This window comes from Oryctolagus cuniculus, chromosome 15 (assembly GCF_051225735.1).
Source record: "Oryctolagus cuniculus isolate XC-2025 breed Fujian yellow rabbit chromosome 15, ASM5122573v1, whole genome shotgun sequence".
Lineage (NCBI taxonomy): Eukaryota > Metazoa > Chordata > Mammalia > Lagomorpha > Leporidae > Oryctolagus > Oryctolagus cuniculus.
In genome coordinates this window covers 52,472,179-52,488,488 of record NC_142881.1, presented here as the reverse complement: position 1 = coordinate 52,488,488, position 16,310 = coordinate 52,472,179, and the positions used below count along the sequence as shown (strand labels likewise).

Here is a 16,310-nt window from a genome sequence, read left to right as displayed (position 1 = left end):
ATGGGATGCCGGCGCCACAGGCGGAGGATTAACCTACTGCGCCACGGCACCAACAAAACTTGGCTGATTTTCTTGATAATTGTATTCTGCTGTGGTGTTCTACCATTGGCCACCGTTAAGTAAGACCTCGTGAATTAACTAAGTAAATGCTTCATTCTCAAAATAAGAACCTTGGATTTCTTGTGTGTCCCCTTCCACCCTTCTGACACACGGTCAACAAGTGATCACTGAATGGGCCAACAGTTTAAATCTTCTTTACACCTTTGTCTTCTGGTTGCCTGTGCAAACCAGTTTTGAAAATGAATCTACTGTCCTTTTGTCTTGATCAGAACACTCTCCTTGGAAAAGGACACGTGTATCAGTCATTGCATCCTGATGTCTCAACATTGCTAAGTGTGCATGCTATGAGAGGGACTTCGGAATTCCTTTCATTTTACCAGCATGGAGCCAGAGAGGGAGGAAAGATAAGATACTTCTTTGAGGTCTTATAGCTACGTAACAACGTGGGAGATAAGAGCTATTTTGCCTTCCTTGGTTACTTGCATTGTCTTTGCTTTGAGCTGCCTTAAATATAACTTCTACAAATATTAAATAAAAGCATTTAATGGAATATTAAAAGAAATCATCTCATGGAATATATTGCTTGGCTGTGAAATGAGACTTATTTCCATGAGAGACATTTTTTTCTCCATTACTCGGGGGACATAGTCCATCCATCTTTTTGAAATTGTCATTAAACTATGAATTCATAAAAGGTAATGAAAAAAGGCTGTAATTATCTGGATAGTTGAAGATAAATGACACAGAAGCGTATCTGTTGTTTATCTTCAGTCATAAATATATTTGAGTTGAGTGCATTCTTGGAGAAGCCATTCACTGTCTTCTATCAAATCATTTTCTTGGGGTAAAGGGTGGTTTTTGGAAAATGACTTGCCTAACAGAGTGGAAGACTGCATGCAATTGGCTCTTTGCTATCTTGATTTATTTTTTCTGGGGAATCATGAATAGGAAAGAAGGAGACTGTCACTTGCAATTCAGTCATACAACTTTATTTTCTGCATAACACCTCTTACTATTGGACATTGTTTACTTTTCTGCCCCATGTGCACAGGAATGGGACCTTCAGAGAAGGAGGGGGTCTTCATTTGCTTTTCTGTCATTCTACCACCAGCACCTACAGCAGTACCCAGAGTTGCAAGGGAACCCCATATTATGTGTTCACTGTGTGAGAAGTCAGCCATGTGTACTAGAGTGTGAAGGGTTGAATTGGGAAATTGTAAATTCTGTAGCTGGGGAAGCGAGGTGGTGTCTGACCTTTATGAAAGTATTGTTCTGAGTGCTGATATCTTTGTTTTATTGCATGTACCCCTACCCCTGCTTCTGTAGCACCTGTACATATGCGGTAACAGCTTACTTGCCTCTTTCTCCCATTGATACTTGATGGCAGGGGCCATGTCTCATTCATTTATGTGACTCACAGTCACTCAGAGTGAGTGAGTGAGCCTGTGCATGCATGAAGGCTTCTTTTAGCGCAGGTGCCTGAGACTATTACATTTTTGTGCTTCATCTCTTCAAATAGAAAGCATGATGGGGGTGAGCATGTGGTACAGTAGTTGAGTCACCATTTGGGAGGCTTGCAGCCCATATTGGAGTGCCCAGTTTGAGCCCTGGCTACTCTGCTTCCAATCCAGCTCCCACTGATGTACACCCTGGGGGAGATAAGTGTTGGCTCAGTTCTTGGATCATTGCCACTCATGTGGGAGACCCGAATTGGGTTCTGGGCTCTAGGCTTCAGCCTGGCCAAGCGCTGCCTGTTCTGGGCATCTGAAGAGAGAACCAGTGAAAGGCAGATCTTTCTCCATCTGTCTCTCTGTCTTAGGGACAGATTGTTCAGTGTCACGGAGGCACTTCCTGAGTGCCTTTAGGAAGATAATTTCTTGCAAACTGGACTCTTTCCTTTAGCATATGCTCTTCATATAGACCATTGCTATCCAAAAGAAGTGTGTGAGCCATGCACATCATTTCCACTATTTCATAGCTATAGTTAAAAGACTTTACAAAATTATACCAATTTAATGTTTCATTTATCTGGACCTATCCAAAATATCATTTTATTATTAATCAACATAAAATTATTGAGATAGTTTACCTTAAATTCTAAGTCTTAAAATCTTGTATGTAATCACAACTCAATTTGGATGCTGAATTTTTATTGGAAGTATATAATCTCTATTTTATTTAATAAAACTTAGTTAGCAAAGTAGATTCACATATCTAAATTGTTCCAAACATACTTGAATGTGTTTCAGTATTTGAATTGAGAATCAGTTCTAAATTTAAAATTTTTAAATGAAATGAAAAATTCATTTCTGCAGCTGCACTCCTCGCTTTTCAGTACTGAGTGGCCACATATGTCTAGCGGCTAGTATATTGCCCAATGCAGCTTACAAACTCTTTTTAAATAAAACTTTCCTTTGTATCTTCCTTTCAGAACACCTAAGCCCTCTGTCACTTCAGACCCAGTGTTCTAGAATAGTGAGAAGTCATCTGGTCCAGCTTCCTCCTCCTATGAGAGTACTTTTAAAAGTTATTAGAGGGAAAGGTGTTTGGTTTAGTGGATTAAGATACCTGCTTCAGGGCTGGCTTTGTGGCATAGCATCCCAAATGGGTGCACGTTGAGTCCTGTCTGCTCCACTTCTGATCTGGCTTCCTGCTAATGCACCTAGGAAGGTAATGGGAGATGGCTAATATACTTGGGTCTCTGCACCCATGTGGGAGATCCAGATAAAGCTTCTGGCTTCGGATTGGCCCAGCTGTGGGTGTTGTGGCCTTGGGGAGTGAACCTGTGGATGGAGCTTACTCTCTGTCTTCCCTGTACCACCCCCATAATCATAATTCTGCATTTCTAATAAATAAATGAATAAATAAATGTTTAAAAAAGAAGACTTGCATCCCATATCAGAGTGTCTTGGTTCAAGCCCTGCTCCAACTCCTGATTCTAGCTCTCCTAGGCGGCAGCGATGATAGCTTGAACCAGCAAATAGGAGATCTGTCTCTGGCTCTCAATCAACAAATCATTTTCTTTTTTACAATTAATGGAAAATGGAATCAAAAGATTATTTTGATGCAAAATTTTTGAAATTCATGCATAGTGTATTTTTAATAGCTATTCACCATAAACTTTCTGAAGACCCCCTCCTAGGCATGGATTTCAAAATCTTTTTGCACCAAAATGAACTACTTAGCTCTCAGTTTCATTTTCCCCTGAACCTGTTAAAGTTTCCAAGTAGGTGCAGGGGCCCAGAGAAGAATGGTGCATCCAGTGGCTATTATTTGGTTACCACTCCCAGTGCTCTCTATGTGCTCCGTGCTCTGCCAGGCCTCCAGGGCAGACCAGGGGTGTATCCTCGATGTGCAGTGAAAGCGCCTTCCACTTTGTGCTGGCCAGTGTGGATGTGAGAGCGAGACCGTGGGGCAGCCATCCCCACGTGCCTGGCCCCGGCTGCCTGTGTGAGGTCACAGAAGCAGCTGGAGTGCTTAGGACCAGCTGGCGCTCTGTGCAGCGGTGAGGTCAGCGCAGTTAGTTGGACAGACAGCCTGCTCCAGGGACAGCAGGCAGACGCAGCGCTGAGACAGATGGTCCCAAGGCCAGAGGAGCCACCGGCTGCGAGCAGTGTGGAAAGGACCGCCCGTCCTTCACTATGGCCCAGGCACAGTCTTGTATTTTTTAGGATTTCCTATGTCTGACCTGAAAATGAAGAATAATACGCGACTATGACTTGAGAACTTCCCAGGGTACCTTTTTGTCATTTAGAGCCTCTGACAGCTTTCACGCTTGCTTTCCTGTTCCCCAACATAGTTCAGAACCTGCCCAAGGTCTCTTGGTAACTTCTCTATCTAGGGTGCCAAAATTAATGAAATGACACCAGATCCATTTGTCTTTATGGAGGAGAAATATTTTGACTGTGACTTATGGTGAGGCTGTTCTGCTTCTGGGGGAACTGAAGTGGGTGCAGCATGAAAGAGTTCTGATTCCATCTAAACATGCCCTTGCCTCGGTGCCATGAACCTGGAGTGGGGCTGGCAAGATGCAGCCTCCCTGTAGTACTGGGACATTTTCTCTTCTTAGCTCCTGACTGGCTTCCTGTCTATCCATTTTTGAGCATACTCCCCATCACCCACTTCTATATATCACTATATAACAGTTTCTCAACGTGTACAGCTCTCGTAGTTTCAAAATCTCGAGGTGACACTGTCATCCCTGTAGAAATCGCATACATTGTTGGTTTTCATGTCAACTCAATGATGTGAAGACACGCTATGGAATGAAGTGGACTGCACATTACTGATTGGCTGGAGGAACACTCAAAGCTTGTCTTAAGATCCTGGACAGGTGTTTGCAAATGGCTGTGGTATCTGAAGTTGGTGAAACTTCCTGATGAATTGATTTGGCCGTATTTCCAGTGGAATGTTGAGTCACAGCTTTTCAATTCCTGGATTAGATACTAGTTGGAATATAACCATGAATCCAAACTGGAAAGTGATTTTTTTTTTACCTTCTTTAATTTTTTTTTTATTTGGCAGTAGTTTCATGCTCTAAGAAAGTATAGACAGGAAATACTTAAGATAAAACCTGTCAGATCTAGTAAGAAACCAAGAATTATTTTGGACAGAAAATTGAGGAAACTTTCAATAATAAAAAGTTGCTTTTTGCCATAACTTCTAGTAACAAAGTCACAGCGAAGAAAAACCTGGGGCCAATTGGCTGAAATATGCCAGGTTCCAAATTGTGCTCACCAAAGCCACAATGCTGGGGCTCCAAGCCACCATTCCTTCATTTCAGCCGAGGAGACCTACTGTTATACTGATTATTACTGCCTTTCTGTAGGACATAGTCACCCAAAGTCTTTTTTGGCTAATGAGTTTGAAAGGTCACCCTTGTATTATATTTCGAAGGGATGACTTATAGATTGTTATACGTGGGATTTTCATAAAAGAAGAACAGATTTTTTTCTTTTTCCTTTTATCTACATTTTCTTTATTTATTTGAGAAGCAGAAATAGAGCAAGAGAAAGTGAGGGCTGTCCCATTTGCTGGTTCACTTCTGAAATGACTGCAATGACTGGGTCTGGGGTGGGATCTAAAGTAGGAGCTCAGTCCAGGTCTCGCACAGGGGTGGCAGGGATGGGATTCCTCGGAGCCATCGCTGCTAACTTGCAGGCTCTGCACCAGCAGGAAGCTGGAGTCATGAGGCAGAGCTAGGTAGCACTCAGATACTCCCATATGGGATGTGGTCTTAACCAGTGTCCTAACCGCTAAGCTGAATGCCTACCCTAGATTTTTTATTTTCCTTGAACAAAGTACTTAGTTATTATTCCTGAACTTTCAGTAGCTTCAAAGTTCCATGCATAGTCCACCTCCATCCTCTGCAAGTCCTGTCTATTATATACTGGTGGCTGGTGGCAGCAGTTAGGACTAGAGAAGTTGCTCTCCATGTGAGTGACCATTGACTGGCTGAGCCTTGCATTATTGTTTCCTGTAGTGTGGTGTCTGTATCCTATTCTTATTGTTAGGGACCTGCCACTTGCTCAGCCATGGAAGCCTGTACCAGCCAGATAATCAGAATATCAGTTTTATTATTCATAAATAATATTTAATCAGAATATCAGTTTTAGCAATTGAATATTCATATTAACTCCCCCAGAAGGAACAAGCTCAAATAGAAAAGTCTGATAGAACTGTAGTCAGAGAATCAATTTTTAAAATTTCTTTCAATGTTTAGATTTTGGCTATTATAAGGGTTCACTTTCTGGATATTGACAGAACTGTCAACTCAGTTTGGGGAAGTGGGGGCTAGCATTCCTGTCAATTTTGAGTTAATGCCTTTGTGTTGAGATTAAGTGCACAAGGAAGTTGAGAGTAACTTGTCAGGGTGTGTGCTGGGTAGGGAGGAAGGTTCTATGCTTTTAGTAATATTGTAACCAAAATCCATCACACAAAAGGGCTCCCTTTCTTGGTAGAGCCACTGTTCATAGCTCTGGTTTTCTTAGAAATAGAGGACAAAGGACCGGCGCCGTGGCTCAATAGGCTAATCCTCCACCTTGCGGCGCCGGCACACCAGGTTCTAGTCCCGATCGGGGCGCTGGATTCTGTCCCGGTTGCCCCTCTTCCAGGCCAGCTCTCTGCTGTGGCCAGGGAGTGCAGTGGAGGATGACCAAAGTCCTTGGGCCCTGCACCCGCATGGGAGACCAAGAAAAGCACCTGGCTCCTGGCTTCGGATCAGCACGGTGCGCCGGCCGCGGCGGCCATTGGAGGGTGAACCAACGGCAAAAGGAAGACCTTTCTCTGTCTCTCTCTCTCTCTCTCTCACTGTCCACTCTGCCTGTCAAAAAACAAAACAAAACAAAACAAAACAAAAAAACAAAAGGACAAAATCCCACATTCTCTGTAAGGAGAAAATCGAAATGCACTCTGTTAAGAATTTATTTTGGATGAGCTACCCACTTGCTGAGATAGGGGAAAATCCAGAACAAAACAACAACAATTCACATATGGCATTATAAATGTTATGATGCAGTGTCAATTTCTAGACTTTTGAGGAAACAAAGAATTATTCTAGAGAGAAATATATTGAAATATACCTGGCCTTATTTCCACCTTTCTGACTATACCCGCTCCAGAAGCGGCCAGTGGGAAAGCCCAGTGCTGTGCCAGCCTGCGATGGAGAGGTTACCTAGATTGAGGGTATTCGGAAATGTATTGTAAAGTATCGTCAGCATCTCTAACGGAAGAAAGAAGGGTCCAGGAGCGATGGGAAATCGGCCAGCTTTTAGCTGGCTCTCCTCTTCAATTTGCTGAAAAGAAGGAAAGGAAATGGTGTGACTGTTCCTCAACAGTGCAGGATGGTTTGTGTGAGGAGAAGCCTGTAAGAGTTCCCATTTTTTCTTTGTACCACTTGTTAGGATTACAGTTAAAAATCACACTAAAAAATTTTTTTATCATGAAGACACAAATATGATTTATCTTCTTTTGTATATGAGTTACCTTTTTTTTTTTAAAGATTTATTTATTTTTTGAAAGAGTTATACAGAGAAGAGAGGCAGAGAGAAAGAGATCTTCCATCTGCTGGTTCACTCCCCAGTTGGCCGCAATGGGCGGAGCTGCTCCGATCCGAAGCCAGGAGATTCTTCCATGTCTCTCCACGTGGGTGCAGGGGCTCAAGGACTTGGGCCATCTTCTACTGTTTTCCCAGGCCATAGCAGGGAGCTGGATGAGAAGTGGAGCAGCCAGGTCTCGAACTGGCGCCCATATGGGATGCCGGTGCTTCAGGCCAGAGCGTTAACCCACTGTGCCACAGCGCCAGCCCCATGAGTTTCCATTTAATTCTTCACATAATCCCACCCCAGTTCCCCTTCCCCTCAAAGGCAGTGGAGACACTTTATGGAATTCTTTCTTCTGGAGATAGCTTGTCTGGAACATATGTACATAAGTATACATAGTAGGAACATAACTACATTGGTGCACATAATAGGCCCTCAGGAGAACTATGTGACCAGAATGGTTTCCATGTGGTTCTCAGCGTGAGGTCCATTTGTAGGAGGAATGGAGCACCATGGTCCCTGAATCTTTCCCTTCTCGTTTTCCATCCCTCGCTAGCAGACTACAAGGCACCCTACAGGGGAGAAGAGATGATCTTTGATTTCCAAACCAGAAATATGGCGAGTAGATGTGGTTGGGCAGGAGCTCACACATGGCACTCTCTGAAGCAGGTAAACACAGCGACGCCACAGAACCCCAACAAGATCCTGGTGTGCGTCACTGGACTTTGTGCTCCGTGCTTTACAAACAGGTCAAATGCATCAACCTGCAGAATGATGGACTTCCATGTTAGAAACACGTGTACTGAGCCTTTCTAATAGTATATCATGGGGTTGTGCGTGTTTTTTGTTATTTTTGTCTGCTCATTTTGTTGGTGAAATTAGGGTTTCTTCCTAGAGCCCACCTATCTTAGGCCCAAGTCTGTCATTTCAGCAGTCCTTGGCTAAAGCTGCTACTGTGGATACTGCGTGTGTAAATGATTCCCAAACTTAGATTCCTTCCAGCACGTGCATCCGCACAGAGGACCCCAGCAGGCCTGAGCATTGCTGCTGCTTCGCTTCACATAATGAATATTCAGAGGCTGCAGTCGCTGAGGACTCAGGTGGCAGAAATAGTAAGGTGATTGAAGCAGCCCCTAATATGCAAGCCCAATCTGCATTTCAGCCATCAGACACTCCGATGACAGCACATTCCCCATTCTCTGCCCCTCGGACCGCATGAGAGCAGAGTCCTGGGGAACCTCCCATGAATCGGACATCTGTTCCGTGCACCAACATGCTCACGTCTTTCTGTATGATGTGTTGTAATCAGCATGTTGTTTGTAAAAGACAACAAGCCCTTCTGTAGTCCTCTCCACAAAATGCATTTAGGCCGATCGTTCAGCATAAAGGACGCACTGTTGAGACCGGCAATGCGTGCATTGTTTTCCCTATAATGCAGTCAAGATCTTCATAGCAAAATCTAGTGTGTTTTTTGAAATCTTATTTTATATGTTTTGTCACCCTCAGCAGTTGAACTAAAGTAGGAACTGCTCCATTCTACCACGGGTTAAATTATGCTCTGTGCAGATCTGGTGGCGATGCATAAATTGCAGCCCTTTCTTTTTTTCGAAGGATTCTAAAATAGGTTTTCAGAATTAGTGCTGGATTTTTGCTTCTGTATGTGTGGTGACTCTTGATTTTCTCCCTTCGGAGAAGCATCCTTTGCAGCAGTCCCCCTTCCGAGGAGTCACTTAGACACTTCCAGCTGGTGGCTCGGGATCCAGCCATAATAGAGCTTCCTCGGTCCCAGCTGTCTTCACTACGGTAAATGCATTACGATGGCTGCACTCTCCCGCAGGGGTTCAGGTAGAGGAAGGTGGAGGATGAAGTCTGGACCCCGTCCTTTTGGTTTTTAAAAGCTTCAGCTTCGCCAGCATCTTTGCATTTTGAATGTCTTCCTGCTTCAGTCAGAGCCTCCTCTCCAGTGAGTGGAATGCTGCTGTCCGCCTGATTAGAGGTGCCTGAGGATATCACCTTGTACCAGGAAGCCCTGCGTGCTTGAGAGAATCGCTGTAAGTGCAGTATGGCTCATGCAGCCTCACAATTAAAGAAGAACAGGGATTTAGAGATCAATGCCGAAGAAGAGACCGAGAAGAAAAGGAAACACCGCAAACGGTCCCGGGATCGGAAGAAAAAGGTAGCTGTGCATGCAGGGCATATGTCTTGCCTGGATTCTTTTTGTTTTAATCTCCTGCTGGCATCTGTGGGGTGCATTCAGGTCCTTTTTTTCCCCCCCATGCTGTGTGGGGTGTGAATTGGGTGTGTAAATCGGGGACAGCTGAGCGGACCCTCTGGCAGACCCTGGCCGTGAGATGGGCAAGGCCAGGGAAGGGTTTCTCCAGCGGGGCGGGCGATGCAGGGCTCTGCGGAAGGTGTGCTGTGCTTTACAGAGGCAGGGGCGGGCTCCATGACACAGAAAGGTGTTGTGAAGGAGTTCAGAGCACTTTTTCCTCCAGAGCCCGGTCAAGGTTAAATGGACCACCGGGTCTCGGGTTCAAGGCTGAGGCCGGCAGAGCTGGCCTTTGTACTTCTTGGAGGTCTGGCTCATGGAAAAGCAGCTTTTGTGCTGGAACTGTGTCACATGTGCACGTTGCTCAGGCAGATCTGTGACCTTAAGACGTAGCAGTAAAGTCATTTCCTGCCTCGTTTAGCTTCCTCTTTTCTTTTTTGCTTCCTATTTCTATAAAGTGCTTTTATCCTCATGGTACGATGGAAGTAAGCTACTAGAAACAACTTTTTGGGGTTAAAAAAAAAAAGCTAGAATCCCAGAGGGTTTTTTTTTTTTTTCCCCTGCTGGGTGAGAGTGATTTTCCTAAATGCAGGAATTCCTGTGAGATGGCTGGGACCTGCAGCCTTCAACACTGGATTGCTTGAGATCAAAGCTTAGGCACTCGTGATTCCCCTTCTGATATCCCAATGCGGTGGTGGTGAGGGGGTGGGGTAGGAGGAATACTCTAGGTCAGTGGTACCTTATGCCAGCTGAAGAATACTTTCTGAGCCATTGGTGGCTTTACCCTTACATATGACTCTCAGATGCTGACCGGGGAGTGAGGCTCCAAGGCACTTTCCTTCCATGCCCGTGAATAAAAATTGCCTACAGCTCTGTGATCTGAATGTGGAAGACAGGTCATAAAGCATTTTGATGTGTCTTTGTGAGAATTCCCAAGGGAAGGATATTCTCAGTTTGCTCTGGCCAGCGCTGCACGTGCTCTCTAAATGACATGCAGATTGGATTTGCCCCATGCACCTTCCTCCTGGAGTGATCATGACAGTTTTTGGTACCTTTGCCATTTCCTTCTGAGTTAGGATCTGTAAGGAGAAGCCTCTCTGCTTTTGGTTCCAGAGCAGACTTTAGCAGGCTGAATTTGGAGAGCCACAATTGTGTTGTGCTGCAAGTTTTTAAATATGGATAGCTCCCCCACCTTCTGTGTTCTGGTAAATAAACTTCTTGAATATGTTTTCATTAAAGCACAAACTTAAGCCAAGAAATTGTATGCAGTCATATTTTAAAGCATTCGATAGCAGTGTTGCTATGAAATTGTCATCTTTTGCTAGATTCCGTCCTCATTGCATTCAGTTTGTTTAGTGGGCAGGTCACTATCAATTGCCCCCTCTCCACTTATCTCTCCCTTTCCCACCCTTCTGTGAGAAACTGGCTTCTCAGAAACACAGGCAAAGGTTCATATGTCTGCATAAAGGTATGGAGTCATGATTGATGTCCAAATTGTGTGTGAAGAGTTGTTAGCCCAGCCAGGCTTCATGACAGAGCTGCTGCCTTTGTGCCTGGGCCCCTGCTTGTCTTAGAAGCAAAATAGGGAAGGGGGGAGGCAAAAGGAGTTTCTGGACTCACTGAGCCACAGCAAATGCCTTGTGAACCAAACTTCTCTGTTATGAGTATAACAGAATCTGTCCAATGTAAATCTCTTAGCAACCAGGAGGGAACATGGAGAAATAACAATATCACTATTGTAAATATGCAAGGGGATTTAAATGTCTTGTTCTCAGGACATTCACAGAGCACATCCAAAAAGTGGCGCATGGATAATGCTTTCATTGCAGTTGTACTTGTTAATATATAACACCCTATAATGGGTATAATCCCCATCAAAGATGTGGCATACAAGAGTATTATGGAAGCTAAACTATTCACAATGAAAATATTTCATGGACTATTTTTAATGTACAAAGCTAAGATGAAATTATTTTGGAGAGTTACTCTAGATTTAGTTCAGTGGCATAGCATATATAACCCTTATTCCCTACAAAGTGACTTGCTTCAACTCTTCTTTTTTCTTACCTTTTCCTAACAATTAAGTTTCTAAAAGGTAAGAAGGGGAGAAAAAAAGCAAAATCGCCTTCGAGAAGCAATAACATAGAGCAGCCCTTGTCTAGACTGTTGAGGAACAGATCTCATAGTTTTTTTTTTTATTATTATTATTCAATTCTTTTTCTTTTTTTTTTTTTTCTTCCTAAGACTAAACAAGAGAGGGAGGAGGAAGGGTTGGAGAGTGGGAGGGGGAGGGAGGGTATGGTGGGATGAATTACTATGTTCCTAATGTTGTATTTATGAGATACATACAAATAAAAAAGAAGACCTATGGGCTACGTCATTCCATACTGCAGACCCCATGTCAATTTGGAAAGGTGTTTTTAAGTATTTAGTGGATTGTTAGGGGGGTAGTTTCTCTCATCCATCGGCAGAAATATCCTCTAGAATCTTCTCATTACAGAAAACAGAAAAGCTTAGGAAGCATTAAGGTACTGTCATCTACTATCAGATTAAAAAATATCTAATTTCTAAAATAAAGAATTTGGTTCATGGAATTTCTGCAATTCAGACTTGAGCAAGCTCAAGATAATTCATTCTTGATTATATGACATGGTACGGGATATTAACTAAGTCTTATAATCAAATCATAACACACATATAGACCTAACATTGGATTCACATTTCATCAGGTTTTTAAAAAATCCAATGAGTTATATAGTTGGTTTATTTTGAATATGAAGTAGAAAATTTCTAGGAATTTCTAATTAGTTGAATTTTGATAAAGATATGTTTTATTCTTGACATAGCAACTTAAGTAATGTCAAAGAAAAGAAATTCTCCAAGTTCTTAAAAAGGAAATGCATGTAGGTGGAAGAATCCCTGATCTTTGCTCAACAGTGTTTCTGACTTAAAGGGAGGAAAAGGTTTCAATGAATATCTAGTTTAATGCGTATCCAGTTAAGTTGCTGACGAGAGTGTTTACAGACATCCCTCACCCATCGTTCCCCAAGACTCTTCCTGCTGCATTTTCTTTTCCCCTTCACACTCCTTTCCTGATGGGCCACTTAGGTGGGCAGCAGGTGGGAAGCATGCCAAGGGTAGACATGGTGCCCATGGTGGACTAGCAGTGGGTCCCTACCCTGATTAGCAACTTACTCTTTTGGTCCCCTGTTCCCAGCAGGATCCCTGCTCCATAGCCGGTGGTCAGTAAATGGCCCACCGCACTGGAAACCTATACGGGTTTGAAGTCACGAAGTCTTCTTGTGCACAGTGCAGTCCTGCTGTTCCCTTACTGGCACTGGCTTCTGGTGCCCTGTGTGCCTGCATAATTTGCACCTCCCTAATGTGAGCTACAATAACCAGGGCGCTTCAAAGCTTGCACAGAAAAATAGAATGTAAATGTAAATGTAAATTTATTTTGGTGCAAAAACTTTTTGAAATCCTTGCAGTGCTTTTACATAATAGGTGTTTTCCATGAATTTTTTTTGAAGACCTCTTGTGTGCATGGGTTTTGATTTTTTTTTTACACCATGATAGACTTACCTTTTAAGTCCATTTTCTATGAACTTTTCCAAGTATGTTTGGAAATTGAATATGAAAATTGAACCCTAATTTATTTTTTATTTTTTTTATTTTTTTTTTTTATTTTTATTTTTTTTTTTTTTATTTTTTTATTTTTGACAGGCAGAGTGGACAGTGAGAGAGAGAGAGACAGAGAGAAAGGTCTTCCTTTGCCGTTGGTTCACCCTCCAATGGCCGCCGCGGCCGGCGCGCTGCGGCCGGCGCACCGCGCTGATCCGATGGCAGGAGCCAGGAGCCAGGTGCTTTTCCTGGTCTCCCATGGGGTGCAGAGCCCAAGCACCTGGGCCATCCTCCACTGCACTCCCTGGCCACAGCAGAGGGCTGGCCTGGAAGAGGGGCAACCGGGACAGAATAATTTATTTTTTAAATGTATGAATGTCTGCCTGCATATATTTGCTATGTCCTGTTTAAAAAAAAAAAAAAACACTTTGAAGTGACCTAAGGAAATTTGTATCTATAAAGAAACCTCATGCCGTTCCTTCTCCATATGTGTGCTTGACACAATGCTAGATACCTAACTAATTCTGTCATTGATGTCCTTTCTGATCATTGCTGTCACATGTATGTAGTTATCCTTGCATTCGTGTACTCATTCAGCAAACATTTATTGAGTGTCTTCTGTGGATGAGGCGTTACTTCACATGTTGGAGACAAAGCTAAAGGAGGCATAGTGGCAGCAGGGTAGCCTGAGCCAGTGTCGGGGGAGGGGTTCGAGCTTATTAGTCACCCTGTATAAAATGTGGGAAAGGAGCCACAGGAGCCCATGGAAAGACCCTAATTGACTCATGTGGGCTCAGCTAATGGTCTCAGGGAAGTAAGAAGGGCAGGAAAACCCCATGCCCAAAGTGGTAGAAGTAGGAGAGACTGTGGGGTGTGTTGGAAGCAGAGTATTTTACAGCCTGGATCTAAGAGGGCTTGAGTGCGTGGCAGGAAACATGGGCAAGGGAATAGAGAGAAATGAAGACCATTGTGCAGGATCTGGAAACCACCCTGCTCAAGGAGGGGAGGGACTTCGATGGTGGAGGTGATAGGAAGAGGGAACTGTGCCTAACGCCATGGTCTGGAGCTGTCCCTCAAGCATGGGTGATGGGGACAGCAGCCGGGAGAGCAGTCGGCAGCTTCTCATGGCGATCCAGGCAGGAGCTACTGAGAGTCTGAACCGGGGCGGGGAGAATGCCAGTGGAGAGGGGGTGTAGCATACAGAAATACCGCAGGGAAGACTCAGTAGAACTTGGCAATGGTTGGTAGGTAGGATGGGAGAGAGAGATCGGATTCTAGGGTAACTGCCAAGTTCCTGGCTTGAAGGGAAAGATGAGGAATTAAATTTCCTGGATTCATTTCTTTTCTCACAGCACATTTATTGACCACTTATTATGCTCAAGATCGGCTTTTGCATTGTTTTGTAAGTGGAGACTCATTGAATCTTCAGTGTAATCCCCCAAGAATGTATTTTTTTCATCTCCATGTTACAGGTGAGGAAACAGATACAAGCCTTTAAGCCGGTTGCCCTGAGTTCCCGCGCTCGGTAGTGGTAGAGCCAAGATTCCAATTTGGGGAGCCTAAGTCTCTAGCTTGTACTCTCTATATAGCGTATGGCGTTAATATTTCCATAACGACATGTGAAAGTTGGCTTGTTTCAGCAAATCTTCTCAGATAAGCTATTCCCTAGCCATCTGAAACCTTAAATAGCAGACTTTACATCTCTTACTAACCCAGTGTTGGTGTATGTCCACTTTTCCAGCCCTCTCCAACAGATATTAATGTTTTGCCTTAAGGCTTTCTCTCCCTCTCTCCTGCTCTTTCTCTCTGCCTCCCTCCCTCCCTGCCTTTCTCCCTCTCTGCTTGCCTCCATCCCTCTCTGTCCCTCCCTCTCTGTGTCCCTCCCTCCCTACCTCTCTCCTCTCTGCTTGCCTCCATCCCTGTCTCCCTCCCTCCCTCTCTGCCTCTCTCTCCCTCTCACCCTCTTCAGTTCTCTCTTAACTCTGGATAATACAAATGAAAACTAGTACCACCAGGACTTCAAATCCTCAAAGACACCCTGGTATAATGATGACACAACAGTGTGTAAGGGGCTTGCTGTGTGTCAGGCAGTGTACAGAGGGATTCCCATGGGTTATTCTTTTTGAAATTTTCTTCTTACAATTTCCCTATGAATCAAGTATTAGTTTTCATAGATAAAACCAAGGCTTAAGAGAAATAACTTGCCTGAGGTTGTATACCTAGTAAATGGTGAACCTAGACTTAAACTTGGTCAGGGGACTTTGGATCTATTTTTAACCATTGGCTTTATTGTAATGAAATTCTAGCAGTCTCCTTTAGGATTAAAGCAATGGAAGTGTTGGAGGCAGATTTCAGAAGACATGAAATATAGCATTACTTCTTGCTATGGAAGCTTAGTGCTTTGTGGCATTTTAGGAGTTTCCTCAAGGCCTAGTCACCTGGATACCTATGGCACCCATGATTTAAGATGCCAGGTAGGGTGAGGTTCTGCACTGCAATAGCTGGACTTTTGCAGGATACAATATGAGATAAAGGGAACCTACTCAGTTCCCTGGTCCACTGAGTATGTAGACTCTGGGCCTTTAGGGAGCCTGGTCTGTCTTGTCCGCATACTTGACATTCTGCAGTATATATTTACACGTCCATCTCACCCAGGAGGCCTCCAACTCCTTGAGACCAGAGATGGTGCCCTAACTATCTCTAATAATCAAAGTGGTGCCTGGTGGGCAGGCAGATGGGTGGGAGTGGGGTAGGTGAGAGGCAGTGCTGTGCAATGACTGAGAGCATAAAGTGAGATGATCTGAGGACAGGGACTGGGGTACTGCACTACGAGCTGTGTGATTTGGGAGAAGTGACTTAGCCTCTGTGTGCCTTACTTTCCTCACCTGCAAAGTCAGTGTAATTAGAGTATGTGCTTCATCATGCCGTCGTAATAAGATTTCCCTGAGTTGATACTAGACAAGTGCTTGCCAAGAAACAAGAGCAACATAGGCTTAGTTGTTGCTGTTGCTCTTGAGAATGACCAGAAGAATCAACAGATTATTTTCATCCTGAGCCTTGAGGAATGAGGTCAAAAGTCAACTCCCTCAAGTTCAGCAGGTAAGTTCCTTCAGGGCAAATCTGAATGCCACCCTGTCCTCACTCTTAGCCATTCGGAAAAGGATTGGTAGAAGGCTAATGTCACTCGTAGGAAAGGTTGTAAGCCTTGGTCCTTTCGTGTTCCATGGTATTTAAGAGCAGAGAAACAATTCAATCAATCAAATTGGGTGTCTCTGTTCTCTGTCACTATCATGGTACACCCCCTACACATAAATACATCT

At 43.9% G+C, this 16,310-nt stretch overlaps 1 protein-coding gene across 48 annotated transcripts in view; it reads left to right on the top strand.

The window, feature by feature from the left end:
* The window catches only part of ANK3 (ankyrin 3), a 712,348-nt gene that overhangs the window by 348,440 nt on the left and 347,598 nt on the right, over positions 1 to 16,310 (top strand). For 31 of the 48 annotated variants that reach the window (XM_089314927.1, XM_089314918.1, XM_089314913.1 and 28 more), the window contains exon 1: positions 8,537 to 9,276. The exons of the other annotated variants lie outside the window; for them this stretch is intronic. In XM_089314927.1, coding sequence (XP_089171053.1) covers positions 9,163 to 9,276 — 114 coding nt within the window. In that variant the 5' untranslated portion in view covers positions 8,537 to 9,162. Of the gene's footprint in view, positions 1 to 8,536; positions 9,277 to 16,310 lie in introns of those variants that run through there. 48 annotated transcript variants of the gene reach the window in all.